Below are 19,472 nucleotides of genomic sequence, written 5' to 3' on the forward strand. Positions count from 1 at the left end.
CTGTCTCTGTCTCTCTCTCTCTCTGTCTTTCTGGCAAGCGCACACACCCTATGGCAAAAACCTCTCACAAAAAAAAAGAAAAGAAAAACTTGTATAGTTTAAGGACACAAGGGGATTTTTAAATAACATAATTGCAAATATCCTTAAAGATTAGGTTTTTTTAATTAGAAAAACTAAGCATTATGTATATCTAGTGGTGATAAGCAAGGGTGTAGGTGTATATCTTTGTTTTATTCAATATATTGAAATAGAATACAATTCTTGAAAATTTTTTCTAATTAGCTTTTTTTTTTTTTTAAAGAGGTTTTTGCTATAGGGCGCGTATGCTCGCCAGACAGAAAGAGACAGAGAGACAAAAAGGGAGAAATCACCCACCCCAGGGCAGATGACCATGCTGCAATCCCTTCTTCTCCATTCTCCTCTCAGAATCTTGGACACGCATGCACACGCACCCAGCGTGAGTTTAAGCCACCAGATGCGGGACGCAAACCATGGTCGACTACATGGGAGTCCAGTTGTACATAGCCCTTACACTAACTGCTGGTTCCATTTTTTTTTTTTTTTTTTTTTAATGAGAGAATTTTTGCCACAGAGTGCATGTGTTCACTGTAGAGACAGAGAGAGAAAAAGTGAGAAATCACCCCTACCCCTGCCCCCCGTGGGCATGGCCATGACACAGTCCCTTTTTAAAACTCCATTCTCCTTTGGGAACTTTGGGCACATATGTAAAAGTTCCTAGTGTGAGTTACAAGCCACCAGGTCCAAGACTCGAACCACAACTGGCCATGTGGGAGTCCAGCATCCTAACCACTATGCCATCTACTGGCCCCTTAAATTGTTTTTTGATAGTCTCATTGGGTTAATTTAAGATACTCCTCAGTTCCTTCTTTTTTTGCCTGGTGGCCACTTTATTCATTCTACAAACATGATCTATACTTGTTCAGCTCTGTGTATTAACATTCCCATATCATAGGATTTTGTCCTTTTCTTCTTAACTTGTCTATCCAAATGCATCATGTATTCAGATCCTTGTACCATGAAACCAGCTCAAATACCTAGCTCACATGAACTGTTCTTTTCTTTTTTTTAATTAATTAATTAATTAATTAATTAATTAATTTAGTTTGCTACATGGTGCATGTACTTCCTGGAGAGAGACAGGGAGAAGGAGAGAAAAAGCACACCTAATGGGGGATGATTACTCCACAGCCCTTTCTCTTCCATTTTCTCCTTTTGGAATTTTGGGCACACTTGCACATGCATGACATTTTTTCAGGCTCCTGGATCTGGATTTGCACTCCCTGGTCAGACATGTGTGATCCAGTCACCTCAGTTACCTTGCCACTGGTTGGTCCTGAACCCTTCCTTCTTGTGACCTCAGCACTTACTAATTGTAGTTCACACTAGATATTAGCATGAGCCATCGTCTGGCACTTCATAAATTATTGGTATTTATTTTAATGTTTTATAATTGTTTAGCATGCCTTTATTACTAGCTATACAGTTTCTTTCTCAAAGACTAGCGTGTTAAACTTTGTTATCAAGTGCCGTCATGTAAATATTGAAAGACTGTTCTATGTTTGGTTAATTTCAGGTGTATTTGGAAGTCCAAATTTAGTGCCAGCAACCTGCAACCAATCAATGATATCATCTGTGGAAAATGGAGATACATTTTCAATTAAACAAAATATTGAACCACCATCAGGGATTTATGGAAGAGCAGTCCAGCAAAGTATTCCATCATATCTTGATGTTGAGAATGAAAAAGAAGTAAGGTTATTTACTGATTATTCAGATAAATTTAAATGTACAGTAGGTATACATCCTATGTGGGAGGTGAAAGTATTTTTATTAAAATTTTAAAAATGTTATTCATGTAATTGAAATTCTTATCAGGAAGTAGCATGTCTTTTCTGGGAAGAGAGAGGTTTTCGCTATAGGGAACGTGCGCTTGCCAGAAAGACAGAGTGAGACAGAGAAATAGGAAGCGAGAAATCACCCCCCCAGAGGGGATGGCCACGTTGCAATCCCTTCGCCTCCATTCTCCTCTTGGGATCTTGGGCATGCACGCACATGCGCCCAGTGTGAGTTTAAGCCACCAGGTCCGGGACTTGAACCACAGTCGAATACATGAGAGTCCAGCGACATAGCCATTACGCCAACTGCTGGTCCCAAAATTCTTATCTTTAATCATTTAAATAATTGATTATTTTTATTTCCTACTAAGTAAATGTGTTCTTATTTGGATGGTGAAGTATCTAGTGTACTTCACACTATACATGTACTTTATATATAAACATATGTTTGTACGTGTATATACCATTCCAGCAGTTTTCCAGGATACACTTAAATAGTGACGATCAGTGTCTTCAGGTACAAAGTTAACTGAATATTAGCACTGTATAATGTTACGAGATTTTTGGATTCTTAGAATGAGGACTAAGATTCTCAGCTTGTAGGGGCTGGCAGATGGTGTGGTAGTTGAGGGTGCTAGGCTCCCACATGGTTGATTGTGGTTTGAGTCCCGGACCTGGTGACTTGCTTTTTAAAGTCCCCTTTCTCTCTCTCACTCTGTCCCTCTCTGGTCAAATTAGAATAAATAAATAAATACATATTTTTTAAATTTTAAATAATTATCCAATTCCATTTGTTAGTATTATTATTAGTTGTTATTATAATATTATTTTTTAATTTGACCAGACAAAGACAGAGAGAAAAACGGAAAGTTAGAAAGCAAGCCTCAAGGTCTGGGACTCGATATATGATCGGCCATGTGGGAATCTAGTATCTTTAACCACCACACCACCTACACATATATATATACACACATATATATATATATATATACACAGTTATCTGAGATAAAGATATTTGGAATGTCAAACTCCTTAAATAGTTTTAGATGTTTTTACTTTTCGATGCAGACTAAAGTATCTATTTCAAAATCTACTTATGACAAGATGAGACAAAAGAGAAAAGAAGAAAAAGAACTTTTTGACATTAAAGATTGTGAAAAGAAGGATCAGAATCCCTGGGAACGAATGAAACATACAGGAACTGAGAAAATGATATCTGAAAGTAAGTAGAATTTCATTTAACTTAGGTTCTTTTTGTTTTCTTTAGTAATATTCTAAGGCTGATATAATAGTGTTGCCTGAGCATAATAAATGACTAAGAGTATAATATACTGAGTCAGCCAATGGTGAGCAGGTTAGGGCGATTGGAACCTACACAGCTAACTGTAGAATGTGAGTCCTGGACCTGGCAACTGGAAAAACATGATGGGTGTGTGTGCTTGCCCCAAATTCTGAAATGGAGAGAGAAATGGAGGAGAAGGAATCATGGTGTGACCATACATTCCTCCATGGGGCAGAGGGGTACTTCACTTTTCCTGTCTCTCTGTTTCACTCCTAGTAGCACACATACCCTCTGGGAGATTAAAAAAGAAGAGCATTGGGGCTGGCAGGTGGCGTGGTGCTTGAGGGTGCTGGACTCCCACATGGCTGGTTGCAGTTCGAGTTCTGGAACTGGTGACTTGCTTTCTCACTTTCTCTCTCTCTCTCCCCCCTCTCTGGTGAAATTAAAATAAATAAATAAAGTTAAATAAAATAATTCTTTTAAAAAAAGAGCACATGGTGAAAAAGAAAAAGTATATGTTGACCTGTAACAAATTTTCAAGATCCAGTAGCTTCTATTATAATAAATATTCTTTCTCATAAAAAAAGATTATTTTTATCCCTTCAAGATTTACATGTTTTTTTGAGATCAGGTAGAGATGTCAAAAATGAGTTTCCCCTTTAGAAAACATTTCTTTCAACTTTTCATTGAAAGGAGGGTCTTATTTAAAGCAGTCAATATAGGGACCAGCAGTTGGCATAATGGCTATGTTGCTGGACTCCAATGTAGTCCATCGTGATTTGAGTCCCAGACCTGGTGGCTTAAACTCATGCCAGGCATGTGTGCTTGCGTTCCCAAGATCTCAAGAGGAGAATGGAGAAGAGATTGCGGAATAGCCATCACCCCTGGAGGGGTGATTGCTCACTTTCTGTTTCTCTGTCTGTCTCTGTCTTTATGGTCAGTGCATGCACTCTATAGCAGAAACCTCTCCTCCCCACCCACTCCCCAAAAAACAAAAGAGCATATGCCTGATGAGAAGTTTTGTCCTGTAAAATTACTGGCTAAATATGGCCCAAGAACTTGTTAAATGTAGGCATTTGTGAAATTTAATTCTAATGGCATTCTTTTCTTTTTTGGAGAGGTTTTTGCTATAGGGCGCGTGCGCTCGCCAGACAGACAGAGACAGACAGAGAGACAGAAAGCAAGAAATCCCCCACCCAGGGGGGGAAGGCCACACTGCAACCCCTTCTCCGTTCTCCTCTTGGGATCTTGGGCACGCACGCACATGCGCCTGGCGTGAGCTAATGGCATTCTTAAATCATTTCACTGTTTGTTAATGCTATTAAGTCCAGGGAGAGAGAAACTCCTGAAATATCTTATCTAACAAAACCAGTGTTAAGAGAAAGGGTAGAAGTACAAGTAATAACAAATAGTATAAATGCTGATAAGATTTAAGTTGGGGGACATTCATTCTTGCTAAGCACATCAATTAATCTTGTGATTTTTTTTTTTACCTATATTGTAGGCTTTATAGATGAGGTTTCTAAGAAGTATTAGAATAGTATTTCCTTCAAGTCTTTTTCTAGTTTTGTTTTGTTTTAAGATCTTTTTCCGTAGGGCACATGCACTCACTGGAGAGAGAGAGACAGACAGAGAGAGAGAGAAACTGCTGTCCCCCAGTGTGTTTTGCAAGCCACCAGGGCCAAAATTTGAATCACAGTCATCAGTCATGTGGGATTCAGCTTACTTAACCACTAGGCTACAGGGTTGGCCCACCCTGATGCTTTATTGGACTTTATAAAAATAACAATTTGTGAGCCTGCAAATGGCATGGAGGTTAAGGTGGTTGCATCTTACACGTCAGTCTCCACAGTTCTAGTCCTGACTCTGGTGCCTTGAAAAATCACACCAGGAGAATGTGCTTGTATGCCCAAAGTCCTGAGAGAAGAATGGAGGAGAAGGGATTGTGGCATGGCTGTCTTCATTTGGAAGTGATTTTTCACTTTCTCTCTTTCTTTCTCTCTCTCTGTCTTTGTCGCTCTCTGGCAAGCACATATACCTTATAGCAAACTAACAACAACAACAACAACAACAAAACCCAGTCTTAACCAAAATGAAAAACTTAGCTTAGCAGCGTTCTTAAGATCAGTATTCTGTATACCTCCTTTTTCAGAATATTTATTTTGTCTTTGTTTTACTTTTTTACATGAAACAAAGTAAAAAATATGTGATAGTATTTGATATCTGTGTAACGCCAAAATTAAAAATTTGGTGTTTTTGTTTGTTAAGTTTATTTATTTTTATGATGAGAGGAAGGCAGACAGCAGTCACAATACGATTTTGATGCTGTAACCCAGCCCCTGCCTGCAGTGAGCCTCAGATCATTGACGTGTGTGCCCATTTTACTCAGGGAAGTCTTGAACCAGGAACCTTCACATGTGTGATATATGCTCTCACTATCTTTACATAAAATCATAGACAAAAGGAGACATAAAGTTCTACCTCTGCCACTCATTAGCACTGGGACCTGAAACCATTTTTAGCTTCTATAAAACTCAATTATCTTCTCAGTGCAAAACAAAGATAGTGAAAGTGTCTACCTCAGATTTGTTGGGATAATAAAATGCAGTTAAGTTTGTATAGCACTAATCACTAGGTCTGGGACAAAGTTTAATAAGTATTAGTTAAATATCATTAATGCTTCATTGTCCTTAGATTTTACATGATCAACAGAAGCAGCTGAATATGTAATAAGTGTGCAACATCAAGTGAAATTTCTTCTACTTATAATTTCATATAGCATTTTCTCACAAATAACATTGTTAATAATCCTTTATGATAGTTATTTTCTAGCACCTAATTTTTTTTCTTTTTTAAGAGAGATTATTTATTTATTTATTTATTTATTGGAGAGGTTTTTGCTATAGGGCACGTGTGCTCTCCAGAAAGACAGAGAGAGACAGAGAGACAGAAAGTGAGAAATCACCGCTCAGGGGGGATGGCCATGCCACAATCCCTTCTCCTCCATTTTCCTCTCAGGATCTTGGGCACTCATGCACATGTGCCCAGCGTGAGTTTAAGCCTCTGGGTCTGGGACTCAAACCACGGTTGACTACATGGGAATCCAGCGGCATAGCCATTACGCTAACTGCTGGTCCCAAGAGAGATTTTTGCTATAGGGTGCATGCACTTGCCAGAGAGATGGAGAGAGACAGAGAGAGACAACAGAAAGTGAGAAATCACCCCCTCCCTGGGGGGGACGGCCAACAGTCCCTTCTCCTCCATTCTCCTTGCAGGATTTGGGGCATGCACACACCTGGTGTCAGTTTCAAGCCTCTGGGTCCAGGACTCAGACTGTCGGCTATGTGGGAGTCCAGTGATGGAACCATTATGCCATCTTCTGGTACCCCTGTTTTTTCTTTTTAAAAATATCTCTTGGGACCAGGTGGCATAGTGGTTGAGGTGCTGAACTCCAGTATGGCTGACCAGGCTTGGGTCCTGGACTTGGTAGCTTGTTTTCTCTCTTTCTCTTTCTGGTCAAATTTTAAATAATAATAATAATAATAATAAATAATTACTAAAATTTTTAAAAAATCTCTTAATCTGGAGAAATAACCAGTAAACTTTTGCCCATTTGTAAAAGCCCACTATTTGATCTTTTTTCTTTTTTTCTTTTAAACTTGTCAGAGGATGTGTGTTCTTGCTGAAAAGAGAAGGGGAGGGAAAAGTGGGAATGCACCCCTTAGTGAACCATGGTCATGCTGCAGTACCTTTCCATTTCTCCTTTCTGTCAGGCTTTGGGACAGACACATACAGAGCCTCCATGCTTTGTGGGGTTTTCAAGCCACCAGGGCTAGGTTTCAAACTGTAATTGGCCATATGGTATCTGGGTTCCTTAGTCAGTGGGCCAGAGGACTGGCCCTGTTCCTTTGTTTTCTAACAGCTCCATTGCATGTGCCTTGCACTGTTCAGTGCTCTCAGGGCACTACTCTAAACCACTAGTGCCAACCACACCACTAGTTGGCACTAGACCATTAATTCTATACTAATTGAGAAAATCAACTAGAGTTCTATATACAGATCCTATCAAGCTTTATTTATAATTGTCAGTTGCATACTATTGTAAAAAATAGGTCTGTAGCCACATGTTTTTACAAAATGGGATCATACTGCTATTTTTACTTTTAGTTCCTAAAATAAAGTTAAACTTTATTATGACTCATGACTGAGAAACCACTTTTATATTTAGATCAAGTATAATTTATTAATAATTTTGTATATAAAAAGTAAAGTTCTAAGTAGCTTTGGTTTCTGGATATGACAATTTGCTCAAAGACTGAATTAATAGTACTAACTTTTTAAGAAATGTTCATAACATCTGTAGTCAGGATATCATTGTACATTATGTCAAGGGTCGTTCATGCTTTATTAATATGTTTTATTTTAGGTGAGGCATCTTCTGGAACCATTGCACAGTATAAAGAAAGGATGCATTCTGTCACTCATAGTCCAGAAATAATGGATTCATCAGAACTAAGGCCATTTTCCAAACCAGAAATAGCACTGACAGAAGCCTTGAGGCTTTTAGCTGATGAGGATTGGTAAGTTCATCATCTTTAACTTAACACTAAGCTGAGTCAGAAGGCCAGCAGGCGGTGAGAAGGTTAAGGCAGCTGGATCCCATATAGCCAGCTCCAAGGTTCAAGTCCCGGACCTAGCAATTGGAAGATCACTCCAGTCATATTTGCGTACATGCTCAAAATCATGAGAATGGAGGAGAAAGAATTACAGTGTGGCTATCCCTTCTAGAAGAGTAATTTCTCACTTTCCCTTTTTCTCTCTGTTTCTGTCTCGCTCCAGTGAGCACATGCACCCATGCACCCTACAGCAGAAACAAACAAAAACGAAATTTAAGCTGAGTACTAACAGTTTTTATAACTTTTTCTTTTTTGGAGAGGTTTTCACTATAGGGTGTGTGTGCTCGCCAGAAAGACAGAGACAGAGAGACAGAAAGCGAGAGATCACCCCCCAGGGGGGATGGCCACGCTGCAATCCCTTCTCCTCCATTCTCCTCTCAGGATCTTGGGCACATATGCACACATGCCCAGTGTGAGTTTAAGCCACTGGATCCGGGACTTGAACTGTGGTCGACTACTTGTGAGTCCAGTAATATAGCCCATCCACCAAGTACTGGTCCCTAAATTTTTTTTATTATTAAACTTGCAAGCTAGCCCCATAGTGTGGTGGTGAAGGGAGATAGATTCCACATGGCTGACCACAGCTAAAATCCTGGCCCCAGTAGTATGAAAAGCATGCTAGTTATGTGTGTATATATATGTTCCAAGTCCTAAGAGGATGGAGAAATGGAAGAGAAGGATTGTTGTGAGACCCTGCTCCATTGGGGGTTGCTTTCTCTTTCCTTCTCTCTGTACATGCCCTCTGGCAATTAAATAAAGACAGACATGTGAAATGTTTAAAAACTCAAGTCTTATATCTACAGATGAAGGCTACCTCATCCAGAATAAAAAGGATCATTTTATAATGATAAAGGGTTAATTAATCAAGAGCAAAGCAATCCTTAACATTTATTTACCTTATCAAAAAGCTTTAAAATACATTAAGCATGGGCCCAGCAGGTGGCATGGTGGTTAAGGTGCTGGAATTCCCACATGGCTGACCACGGTTCAAGTCCCGAACTTGGTGGCTTGCTTTCTCCCTCTCCCTCTCTCTGTCTCTCTTCCTTTGGCAAAACTCATGTGAAAAAATCATAAATAAAATAATTTAAAAAAATACATTAAGTAAAAACTGACAGAACTCCAAGAGAAAATAAACAAATCCATAATTATAGTTGAAACTTTGACTTTCACATCTCATTACTTGATAGGACAAGTAGACTGAAAATGAGTAAAAATATAGAAGAGTTGGACAACTGGAACTAATTCACATATATAGAGGATTCCACCTAAAGCAGTAGAATTCACATTTTTTTCCAGTCCACCAAAAAAATATTTACCAAGAAAGACCATACTTTGAGGCATAAAACAAGTAGCTTAAAAGCAATCAGATTGGGACCAGCAGGTGGCATGGTGGTTAAGGTGCTGGACACTCCCACATGGCCAACCACGGTTAAGTCCCGGACCTGGCGGCTTCCTTTATCCCTTTCTCTCTCTCTCTCTGTGTCTCTCTCTGGTCAAATTAAAATAAATGAATGAATAAATAAAATTAAATAAATAATAATTTTTAAAAAAAGCAATCAGATTATACAGAGTTTCTGGGATTAAGTCAGACATTAGTAATGAGTATTAGGAAAATCCTAGAATATTTGAAAACTAATTAATACAATAATAATTAATCCATGAACCTAAGAAGAAATCAAAGGAAATTATTTTGAATTTAATAAAAAAAAGATATCTCAAAATGTATGCGATACAGCTAAATTAGAAATTTATAACATTATGTAAATTAGGACAGCAACTGTGAAGAACAATATGAAAGTTCCTTAAAGACCTACAGACAGAACAACAATATGATCCAGCAGATCCTCTCCTGGGTATCTACTCAAAGGACAGAAAGACACTCAGTTGGAAAAGTCCTTGCATATCTATACTTATTGTGGCATTATTCACAATTCCTAAGACATGGAACCAACCCACATGTCCATGAACAGGTGAATGGATTGAAAAAGTATGGCACATATACACTATGGACTACTACTCAGCCATAAAAAAACAAGACCCTGGCATTTGATAGAAAGTGGACAAATGTGGAAGATTTACTGCAAGCCAGCCTATGAAAGAGAGATATTGTATATCTCCACTTTATATATACCAACTGTCCACTCTCTATGGCAGAAACTGAAAGATTAGCAGATATAAAAGCATGGAGAACAATTATGGATACTAGAGACAGTGAGGGAAGAGGGTGGTAGAAGAGAGTGAGAGGAAAGGAATCAGGAAGAAAAATAGGCAAGACATTTGAGGGACACAGAAATAGAGGACTGTCTGTTGATAACGTGTATTAATATCTTCAATTTGACTGGTGGGAAGTGTGTTCATGTTGGGTAAATTAATTTTACAAGCTACAATAATCTACAGTGATTGAATGTATAAAATGATAATAATAATAGAAGAAATTTGTAACACTATGACACCTATATTAGAAAAGAACAAATATTCCATTTCAGTGACCTTAGATTTAATTTTATTAAAAAAAAAAGTTTCTAAGAGAGAGAGATTTTTGCTGTAGGGTGCATATGCTCACTGGAAAGACAGAGGGAGACAAAAAGTGAGAAATCATCCCTTGGAGGGATGACCACATTGTAATCCCTTCTTCTCCATTCTCCTCTGGGGATCTTGAGCATGTACGCACATGTACCTGGAGTGAATTTTAAGCGGCCGGATCTGGGACTTGAACCATGGTCAACTATGTAGGAGTCTAGTGACTAACCATTACACCATCTGCTGGTCCCAGATTTCACTTTAAGAAACTAGAAACAAGGACAAATGAAGCCCAAAGTAAGCAAAGACATAAAATAATAAAGATCAGTATGGAAGTTAATGAAATATAAAAGAGACAAATGGGCCAGCAGGTGGCATGATGTTTAAGGCACCAGACTCCCACATGACTGACCATGGTTTGAGTCCCAGACCTGTTAGCTTGAAAATGACATTGGAGGCGTGTGTGCGTGCATGCCCAAAATCCCAGGAGGAGGATTAAGGAAAAGTGATTTCAGCCTGGCCCTCCCTGAGGGATGATTTCTCACTTTCCCTCTCACAGCCTTTAGGTCTTTCTGGCTGCATACACAACTTATGGCAAAAGGAAAAAATAGAGAAATACATAAAAGCAAAAATAATTATTGGAGAAGATCAAACAAAATGATAATCTTTTAGTCGTATCGATTAAGGAAAAACAATGAATTACCAATATCAGGAATGAACGAACATCACTAGTGATCATATTGCTGTTAAACAAGTAATTGAAGAATGTGATAAGCAGCTTTATGCTCATAAATTCAACAACTTAGGTTAAATGGACAAATTCCTTGAAGGGTACAAACTACAAGAATTCACTCAGAAATAGATAACATGTATAACCCAATATCTATGAAGGAAGTTTAATTTAGTTTAAAATTGTCCCACAAACAAAACTCTAGGCTTAGATGGTTTTAACAGTGACTTGCACCACACATTGGGAAGGAGTTGACTGTACACAGAATGTTGCAGAACTTTGAAGAGGCGAGAATACGTCTCATCTCTTTAAGGCCAGCCTTACACTGATACTGAAACCATTGATTCAAGGTCATTACAATTATTGTGCACTCTTTTATTGTTACGTTGTAATATATAATGAACTAATTATGCAACACACCATAATGCAGTATTTGCAGCTGCTCCCCAGCACTACCACCACCACCTCAGCTCCATCTCAGCTCATCAGGTATTAGATTCTCGTAAACAGCCTGCAATATAGATCCCTTACATGTACAGTTCACTGGAGGGCTTGCATTCCTATTAGAATCTACTGCCACTGCTGATCTGACAGGAGGTGGAGCTCAGGCAGTAATCTGAGCAGTGGGAAATGGCTACACCTACTTGTCCACCACTCACTTCCTGCTGTGTGGTTTGATTTCTAACAAGTCGAAGACTGATAGTAGTCTGTTACCCTCGGGATTGGGGACTTTTGCTCTAATCTAAACTGTAATGCTTTCTCATTGGCTATAATAACTTCATCACTGATCCCCATGCTTCTATTATTGCAACAATTTATACCACAGCCAGCTGTTAAAACATAAATCAGACCATGTGAAATACTCCAGTGGAATCCTAGAACATTAGAAAAAAATATTTTTAACTCTTTATCAAAAAATGTTATAAAGGTATTTACCATAGGAGATGTGCATTTTCTGGAGAGAGTCAGAGAAAGAGTGAGAGAGAAAGTGAGAAATCACCCTCCAGCAGGGATGACCACTCTATAAATCCTTCTCCATTCTTCTGGGATTTGGAGCATGCACACACATGTGCCTGGTATAGTTTCTTCAAGCAGCCAATCCCAGGCTTAAACTGCAGTTGGCCATGTGGGAGTCCAGCACCTTAACCACTATACCACCTGCTGGTCCCTTTATCAACAATTTTAATTCTTTTATTTCCAAGAGACCAATAATGAAGAACTAGCTTACGAGATCCTTTATTATTGATCAGTCCTTGTAAGGCAGTCATTTATTATCTGTCTGTTGCCTGTTTCTGTAGCCTTGTCTCCCACTATGCCCTGCCTTGCTTATCCACTCTGTTTCTTGAACATCAAGCTCACTTATGGCTCAAGATCTTTAACACTTACCAAATGACTTCCTTTTCATTTCACTCACCCTTGTCAAATGTTACAACCTCAGAAAAGCCGTCTTGTATATGACCCTAACTAACTAAAATAATGATCTCGCATAACCACTTGAGCTGTTTTATTTTTCTTAATATCCCTTATCTCTCATATTTTCTACATTTTAAAAATTAAATGATAAGATTCATGAAGGCAAGAGTTTGATTATTTTTTCAGATGCATGTTTCACATGAACGTCAAAAGAATTTGCAATTCATGTTTGTTGAGTTGTAGTATTCCATAAATGTAAAGTAGATCACTTAGGTCAATAGTGTTAAATCTTCCAGGGCACTGGACTCCCACATGGCTAACAGTGGTTCAAGTCCCAGACTTGGTGGCTTACTTTCGCACTTTTCCTTCTCTCTCTCTTGCACTCTGTTCCTCTCTGGTCAGAAGGAAAGGAAGGAAGGAAGGAAAATTCTTTTTTAAAAAATAAAGTAAATATCTGTCACTTTTTTCTTCATGTGCAGTTCGTCCCTCAGTATCCACAGGGAATTGGTCTCAAGACCCCTGAAAGATGCCAACATTTGTGGATGCTCAAATTTTTTATATAAAAATGGCATAATTTTTACATGAAACCTACTCTTATCTTCCTGTGTACTTTCAATCAAGTCTAGATTACTTATGCTACCTACTACAACGTAAATGCTATGTATTTGTTATACTATATATTTCAGGGAATAATGACAGAAAAAGTCCAATGACAAGGAAAAAAGTCAATACAGGAAGTATCCATCTAAAGTCTAACTATACAGTACATATTAGAAACAATGTAACAATTTTGATCCAAGGTTGATTTTTTTTGGGGGGGGGGATTTGTTTTTTGTTTTTTGTTTTTTTTTTGCTATAGGGTGCATGCGCTTGCCAGCCAGAGAGAGACAGAGAGACAGAAAGTAAGAAATCACCCCCCAGGGGGGATGGCCACGCCACAATCCCTTCTCCTCCATTCTCCTCTCGGGATCTCAGGCACGCACGCACACGCGCCCGGCGTGAATTATAAGCCACTGGGTCCAGGACGCGAACCGTGGTCGACTACATGGGAGTCCAGTGACATAGCCATTACGCTAACTGCTGGTCCCTCCAGGTTGATTTAATTGGGAATGTAGAACCCAAATGCAGAATCTGTGTGAGCAGCACAGAAAACTGTATTTCAAAGTCGTATATACATTTCAGATTGATATGTCTTCTCAGTGAATAGACTGTTCCTTCATTCTGGCTGGCTCTTTAGCCTAGTGATTAAGGGAACCAGATTGCACATGGCTGGCCATGGTTTGAATCCCAAAAGGGTGGAAAAATGGAGAGTTGATTGTAGTGTGAGCACTTCCCATTTGGGGTGCTTTCTTCTCTCTGGTGAGTGTATGTGCTTTCTGGCAATTAAAAAAAAATGAATATACTTTTTTTTAATCACAAAGTGCCCTTTTTTTATCACTAGTAATACTCTAGCTCTTTCTTATGATTAATGTTGGCATGGTGTATCTTTTTATTATTCTTTTACTTACAATCGGTGTCTATATTAATCTATAAAGTGTTTCTTATAACAACACATAGTTGGATTTTCCTATTTCATCCATTCTAAGATCTCTATCCATTCCATAGCTGGCTTTATTAAGCTGCTTTGAATATTTACTTTTTTTTTTTAAAAAGTGTATTTTTTTCATCTATGAGAGGGAGACAGGTACTTCCAACAGGGTTTTCACACTGCAGTCCATCCCCAGCAGCCTCAGGCATGTGTGTGTGCATCCAGTGGGTACTCGGAGACCTTGGAATGTGAACCCATGACTTTCTCACGTGACCTCAGCATCGCAAAGGTTATGCCACTGTAGTTGGTCCATTTAGCGACCTTCATGTGGTGCCAGGTTTTGTTTTGATTTATTTTGTTTTAACAGTGCAATTTGAACCTAAAAATTGAAACCATCTAGTTTGAAATTTTATCTTTAAATTTCACCTGAATGCCCGTTTTGTTGTTAGTATATACCTATCCTTTAATTGGCTTATTAGGCTGAATAATGAAAAAGAAATAGATGTCATGGAAACAACTAATGGTAGCTTTCTGTTCTTGAAACAGATTCTTACCAAGGTAACAAGTACTTATTTTTTCCTTTCTACTTTTGTTTTACTCTTTCTCTCTTCTGTATGTTATTCCTTTCTCTCCTTCTGTTGTGTAGAATGACTGGCAATCATATCAGGGGAGAGAAGTTCCTTTTTTTTTTATGAAGAATGAACTTAGTTTGTAGTGATTTTAGGTTGTAAGACATTTTTACTTTTTTTATAATTTGAGATTCCAAATGAGAAAATAAATAAAGTCTTCTTACTGGCAGTATTTCATACACAAAAACAAAAACATCTGTTTGAGTTGAGCCTCATTTAATAAATGATTTTTTCATTTCTTTTTCCCATAGGGAGAAGAAAATTGAAGGACTAAATTTTATTAGATGCTTAGCTGCTTTTCATTCTGAGATATTGAACACAAAGTTGCATGAAACAAATTGTGCAGTAGTTCAAGAGGTAAACTTACTTTACAGATGAGTTTCAAATTGTTTGAAGAGTAAATATGCTAGTTTTATTCAATCTTTCTAATTTTTGCAGGAACTCTGTATTATATATGAGTAGGCTTATATGTAGTTAAAGTAGCACATGTCTTAATTTTCAATATTTCAAAAATTTATTAGATGTTGGATTTAATGACATAAGATAATATTTATTAAAATATGCTGGGCCAGCAGGTGGCGTGGTAGTTAAGTGGCTGGATTCCTACATGGCTTACCATAGTGTCCTGGACCAGGTGACTTGAAACTCACACTGGGCACATGTGTGTGCTTGCCCAAAATCCTGAGAGGAGAATGAAGGAGAAGGGTTGTGGTATAGCTACTTCCCTGGGAGAGGCGGGGGTGATTTCTCAGTTTCCCTCTCTCTGTACTCTCTGTCTCTCTCCTTTCTGATGAGACTCTGTGCTCCATGGCAGAAACCTAAAAATAAATAAAATAAAATATGTTGCTTTAATAGTAAAATTCATATTGATTTTTTTTTTTTTTTTGGAGAGGTTAATCACAAAGTGCCCTTTTTTTATCACTAGTAATACTCTAGCTCTTTCTTATGATTAATGTTGGCATGGTGTATCTTTTTATTATTCTTTTACTTACAATCGGTGTCTATATTAATCTATAAAGTGTTTCTTATAACAACACATAGTTGGATTTTCCTATTTCATCCATTCTAAGATCTCTATCCATTCCATAGCTGGCTTTATTAAGCTGCTTTGAATATTTACTTTTTTTTTTTAAAAAGTGTATTTTTTTCATCTATGAGAGGGAGACAGGTACTTCCAACAGGGTTTTCACACTGCAGTCCATCCCCAGCAGCCTCAGGCATGTGTGTGTGCATCCAGTGGGTACTCGGAGACCTTGGAATGTGAACCCATGACTTTCTCACGTGACCTCAGCATCGCAAAGGTTATGCCACTGTAGTTGGTCCATTTAGCGACCTTCATGTGGTGCCAGGTTTTGTTTTGATTTATTTTGTTTTAACAGTGCAATTTGAACCTAAAAATTGAAACCATCTAGTTTGAAATTTTATCTTTAAATTTCACCTGAATGCCCGTTTTGTTGTTAGTATATACCTATCCTTTAATTGGCTTATTAGGCTGAATAATGAAAAAGAAATAGATGTCATGGAAACAACTAATGGTAGCTTTCTGTTCTTGAAACAGATTCTTACCAAGGTAACAAGTACTTATTTTTTCCTTTCTACTTTTGTTTTACTCTTTCTCTCTTCTGTATGTTATTCCTTTCTCTCCTTCTGTTGTGTAGAATGACTGGCAATCATATCAGGGGAGAGAAGTTCCTTTTTTTTTTATGAAGAATGAACTTAGTTTGTAGTGATTTTAGGTTGTAAGACATTTTTACTTTTTTTATAATTTGAGATTCCAAATGAGAAAATAAATAAAGTCTTCTTACTGGCAGTATTTCATACACAAAAACAAAAACATCTGTTTGAGTTGAGCCTCATTTAATAAATGATTTTTTCATTTCTTTTTCCCATAGGGAGAAGAAAATTGAAGGACTAAATTTTATTAGATGCTTAGCTGCTTTTCATTCTGAGATATTGAACACAAAGTTGCATGAAACAAATTGTGCAGTAGTTCAAGAGGTAAACTTACTTTACAGATGAGTTTCAAATTGTTTGAAGAGTAAATATGCTAGTTTTATTCAATCTTTCTAATTTTTGCAGGAACTCTGTATTATATATGAGTAGGCTTATATGTAGTTAAAGTAGCACATGTCTTAATTTTCAATATTTCAAAAATTTATTAGATGTTGGATTTAATGACATAAGATAATATTTATTAAAATATGCTGGGCCAGCAGGTGGCGTGGTAGTTAAGTGGCTGGATTCCTACATGGCTTACCATAGTGTCCTGGACCAGGTGACTTGAAACTCACACTGGGCACATGTGTGTGCTTGCCCAAAATCCTGAGAGGAGAATGAAGGAGAAGGGTTGTGGTATAGCTACTTCCCTGGGAGAGGCGGGGGGGGTTTTTCAGTTTCCCTCTCTCTGTACTCTCTGTCTCTCTCCTTTCTGATGAGACTCTGTGCTCCATGGCAGAAACCTAAAAATAAATAAAATAAAATATGTTGCTTTAATAGTAAAATTCATATTGATTTTTTTTTTTTTTTGGAGAGGTTTTTGCTATAGGGCATGTGTGCTCTCTAGAAAGACAGAGAGAGACAGAGAGACAGAAAGTGAGAAATCACCCCCCCCTCCCCGGGGAGGGGTGGCCATGCTGCAATCCCTTCTCCATTTTCCTCTCAGGATCTTGGGCACGCATACACACGTGCCTGGCATGAGTTTAAGCCACCGGTTCTGGGACTTGAACCATAGTCTACCACATGGGAGTCCAGCAACATAGCAATTACACCATCTGCTGGTCCCTTGATATCATTATTACTGATTTTCTTGACGAATATCACCAAAATGTTCACTTTCAAAATATTTTTAGGTGAAAAATTTGCGCTCTGGAGTGTCCCGTGCTGCTGTGGTCTGTTTAAGTGATCTTTTCACTTATCTGAAAAAGAGCATGGATCAAGAACTTGATACAGCAGTAAAAGTTTTGTTGCACAAGGCTGGAGAATCAAATACATTTATAAGAGAAGATGTTGATAGAGCATTGAGTGCTATGGTTAATAACGTAACTCCTTCGCGTGCAGTCATTTCTCTTATAAATGGCGGACAAAGGTAATCTTCACAATAATTTTCAAGTGTTCTTAAATAAGAATGGAATTGTTTACAACCTAGGGTTTAGAAAAAGAACAAGCAAATTATGGTATTATTTCAATAAAAAGGTATTAAATAATTCCTGCATGATAAATACCATATTACATACTAAGTATAAAAAGAATAATATTATTCTAATGTTATTTACATTCACAGACCTGGAGCTAAATAAATGTCAGTGATTATGAGTTTTGTTCTGTTTTGTCTTTAATGTTTAGAGGGGGGATAACTAATGCAAATAATTTGTCATAATTAGCCTCCCAGAATAATTCTTGAGGAACTTTATAATCATTTATCTTTAACATAGACTTTTGGAAGATAGTTCATACATTAACTTTGTTTTAATTCTTATAATGTTTTCTTGTAGCCACTTACACATTGCAGTAAGAAGATGTACAGCCCAGCATTTAACAGATGTAGTGGAATTTATGGAACCAGAACGTATTTTATCTGGAACAAAGGATATGGCAGAACGTATATTACCAGCTGCTGCTAAGTTTGCACAAGACAGCTCACAAGAAACAAGGTGAACACCTGTTAATGATATTTACTAAATTTGTTAGTATAAGGACTTAAAAGTAGAAAACAAAGGTAAAAAAATAAACTTTTTCTTTTTTTCTCTCTATCTTTCTCTGGTAAGTGCGCACACTACATAACAAATTAAAAACAAAAGTAAAACAAAAAAAGGTTCAATTGAAAATCTGGAGTTTTAATAAAAGTATTCATAAAAACATTAGAATATCCAGAGGTAACAAGTAGGATTCCCAGGAATTGGTGGTGGGGAATGATCTTTTTTAACCAATATGTAAATGATCTTGAAGGAGTACAGTGAATGCTACAAATTTACAGATGACAACTTCTGTGTAGTGAGATGCCAAGTAGCAGGGATGAAGTTCATGAAGACAGTACAAGCTTGCATAAGAGGGCAGAAAAGTGACAGTAGAACTTCACTGTGAGCAAATGTAAGGTAACGCATTTAGGGAAAAATACATTTTCTAAGCAATCTAAACCCGTAAGGTTGCAGGTCTTTTTTTTTTCTTTTCTTTTCTTTTTTCTTTTTGAGAGGTCTTTGCTATAGGTTGCATGGGCTTGCCAGAAAGACAGAGAGATAGAAAGCGAGAAATCACCCCCCTCAGGGTATGACCACGTCGCAATCCCTTCTCCTCCATTCTCCTCTCGGGATCTTGGGCACACATGCACACGTGCCTGGCGTGAGTTTAAGCCACCGGGTCCAGGACTTGAACCATGGTCGACTACATGGGAGTTCAGCGACATAGCCATTACACTAACTGCTGGTCCCCAAGGTTGCAGTCTTTGCACAAAGTTGTAGTTCTGGCAGAGTCCTCATGATAGTTCTTGTTATGGACCATACTTGAGTGAAAACTGTCTCATACATGCCCTGCCCCAACTCTGTTTAGCCAGGGTTCCACCCAAGTTTATGCAAATGACTTCATTTTGTTTCCGACAATTTTCAACTCTTTTGCCACTAGCTACAGAAAGTTCTCTGCTTTTAAGGACTCAATTAGATTAGGTTCACCAGATCATCTTGCTTTCTTAAGGTCAGCTGTATAATAGAACATAATATAACCCTAGAAGAGATATCTCCTCATATTCACAAATGTTAGGGATTTAAGCAGGAACCATTTTATTCTTTTTTCTTTGGACAGGTTTTTGCAATAACCAGAAAGATAGAAAGAGACAGAGAGACTGGCTC

General features: G+C 37.8%; 1 protein-coding gene across 5 annotated transcripts in view; it reads left to right on the forward strand.

Annotated features, from left to right (window-relative positions):
- TOGARAM1 (TOG array regulator of axonemal microtubules 1) overlaps positions 1-19,472 on the forward strand; it is an 87,067-nt gene that overhangs the window by 48,001 nt on the left and 19,594 nt on the right. For 4 of the 5 annotated variants that reach the window (XM_027776646.1, XM_027776648.1, XM_027776649.1 and 1 more), the window contains 6 exons: positions 1,595-1,770; positions 2,925-3,078; positions 7,565-7,718; positions 14,886-14,991; positions 17,484-17,719; positions 18,126-18,284. In XM_027776646.1, the coding sequence (XP_027632447.1) occupies positions 1,595-1,770; positions 2,925-3,078; positions 7,565-7,718; positions 14,886-14,991; positions 17,484-17,719; positions 18,126-18,284 (985 nt within the window). The remainder of the gene's footprint in view (positions 1-1,594; positions 1,771-2,924; positions 3,079-7,564; positions 7,719-14,885; positions 14,992-17,483; positions 17,720-18,125; positions 18,285-19,472) is intronic. The other variant, XM_027776647.1, reaches the window with a different exon arrangement.

Source organism: Tupaia chinensis, unplaced genomic scaffold, assembly GCF_000334495.1.
Source record: "Tupaia chinensis unplaced genomic scaffold, TupChi_1.0 Scaffold000691_1, whole genome shotgun sequence".
Classification (NCBI taxonomy): domain Eukaryota; kingdom Metazoa; phylum Chordata; class Mammalia; order Scandentia; family Tupaiidae; genus Tupaia; species Tupaia belangeri.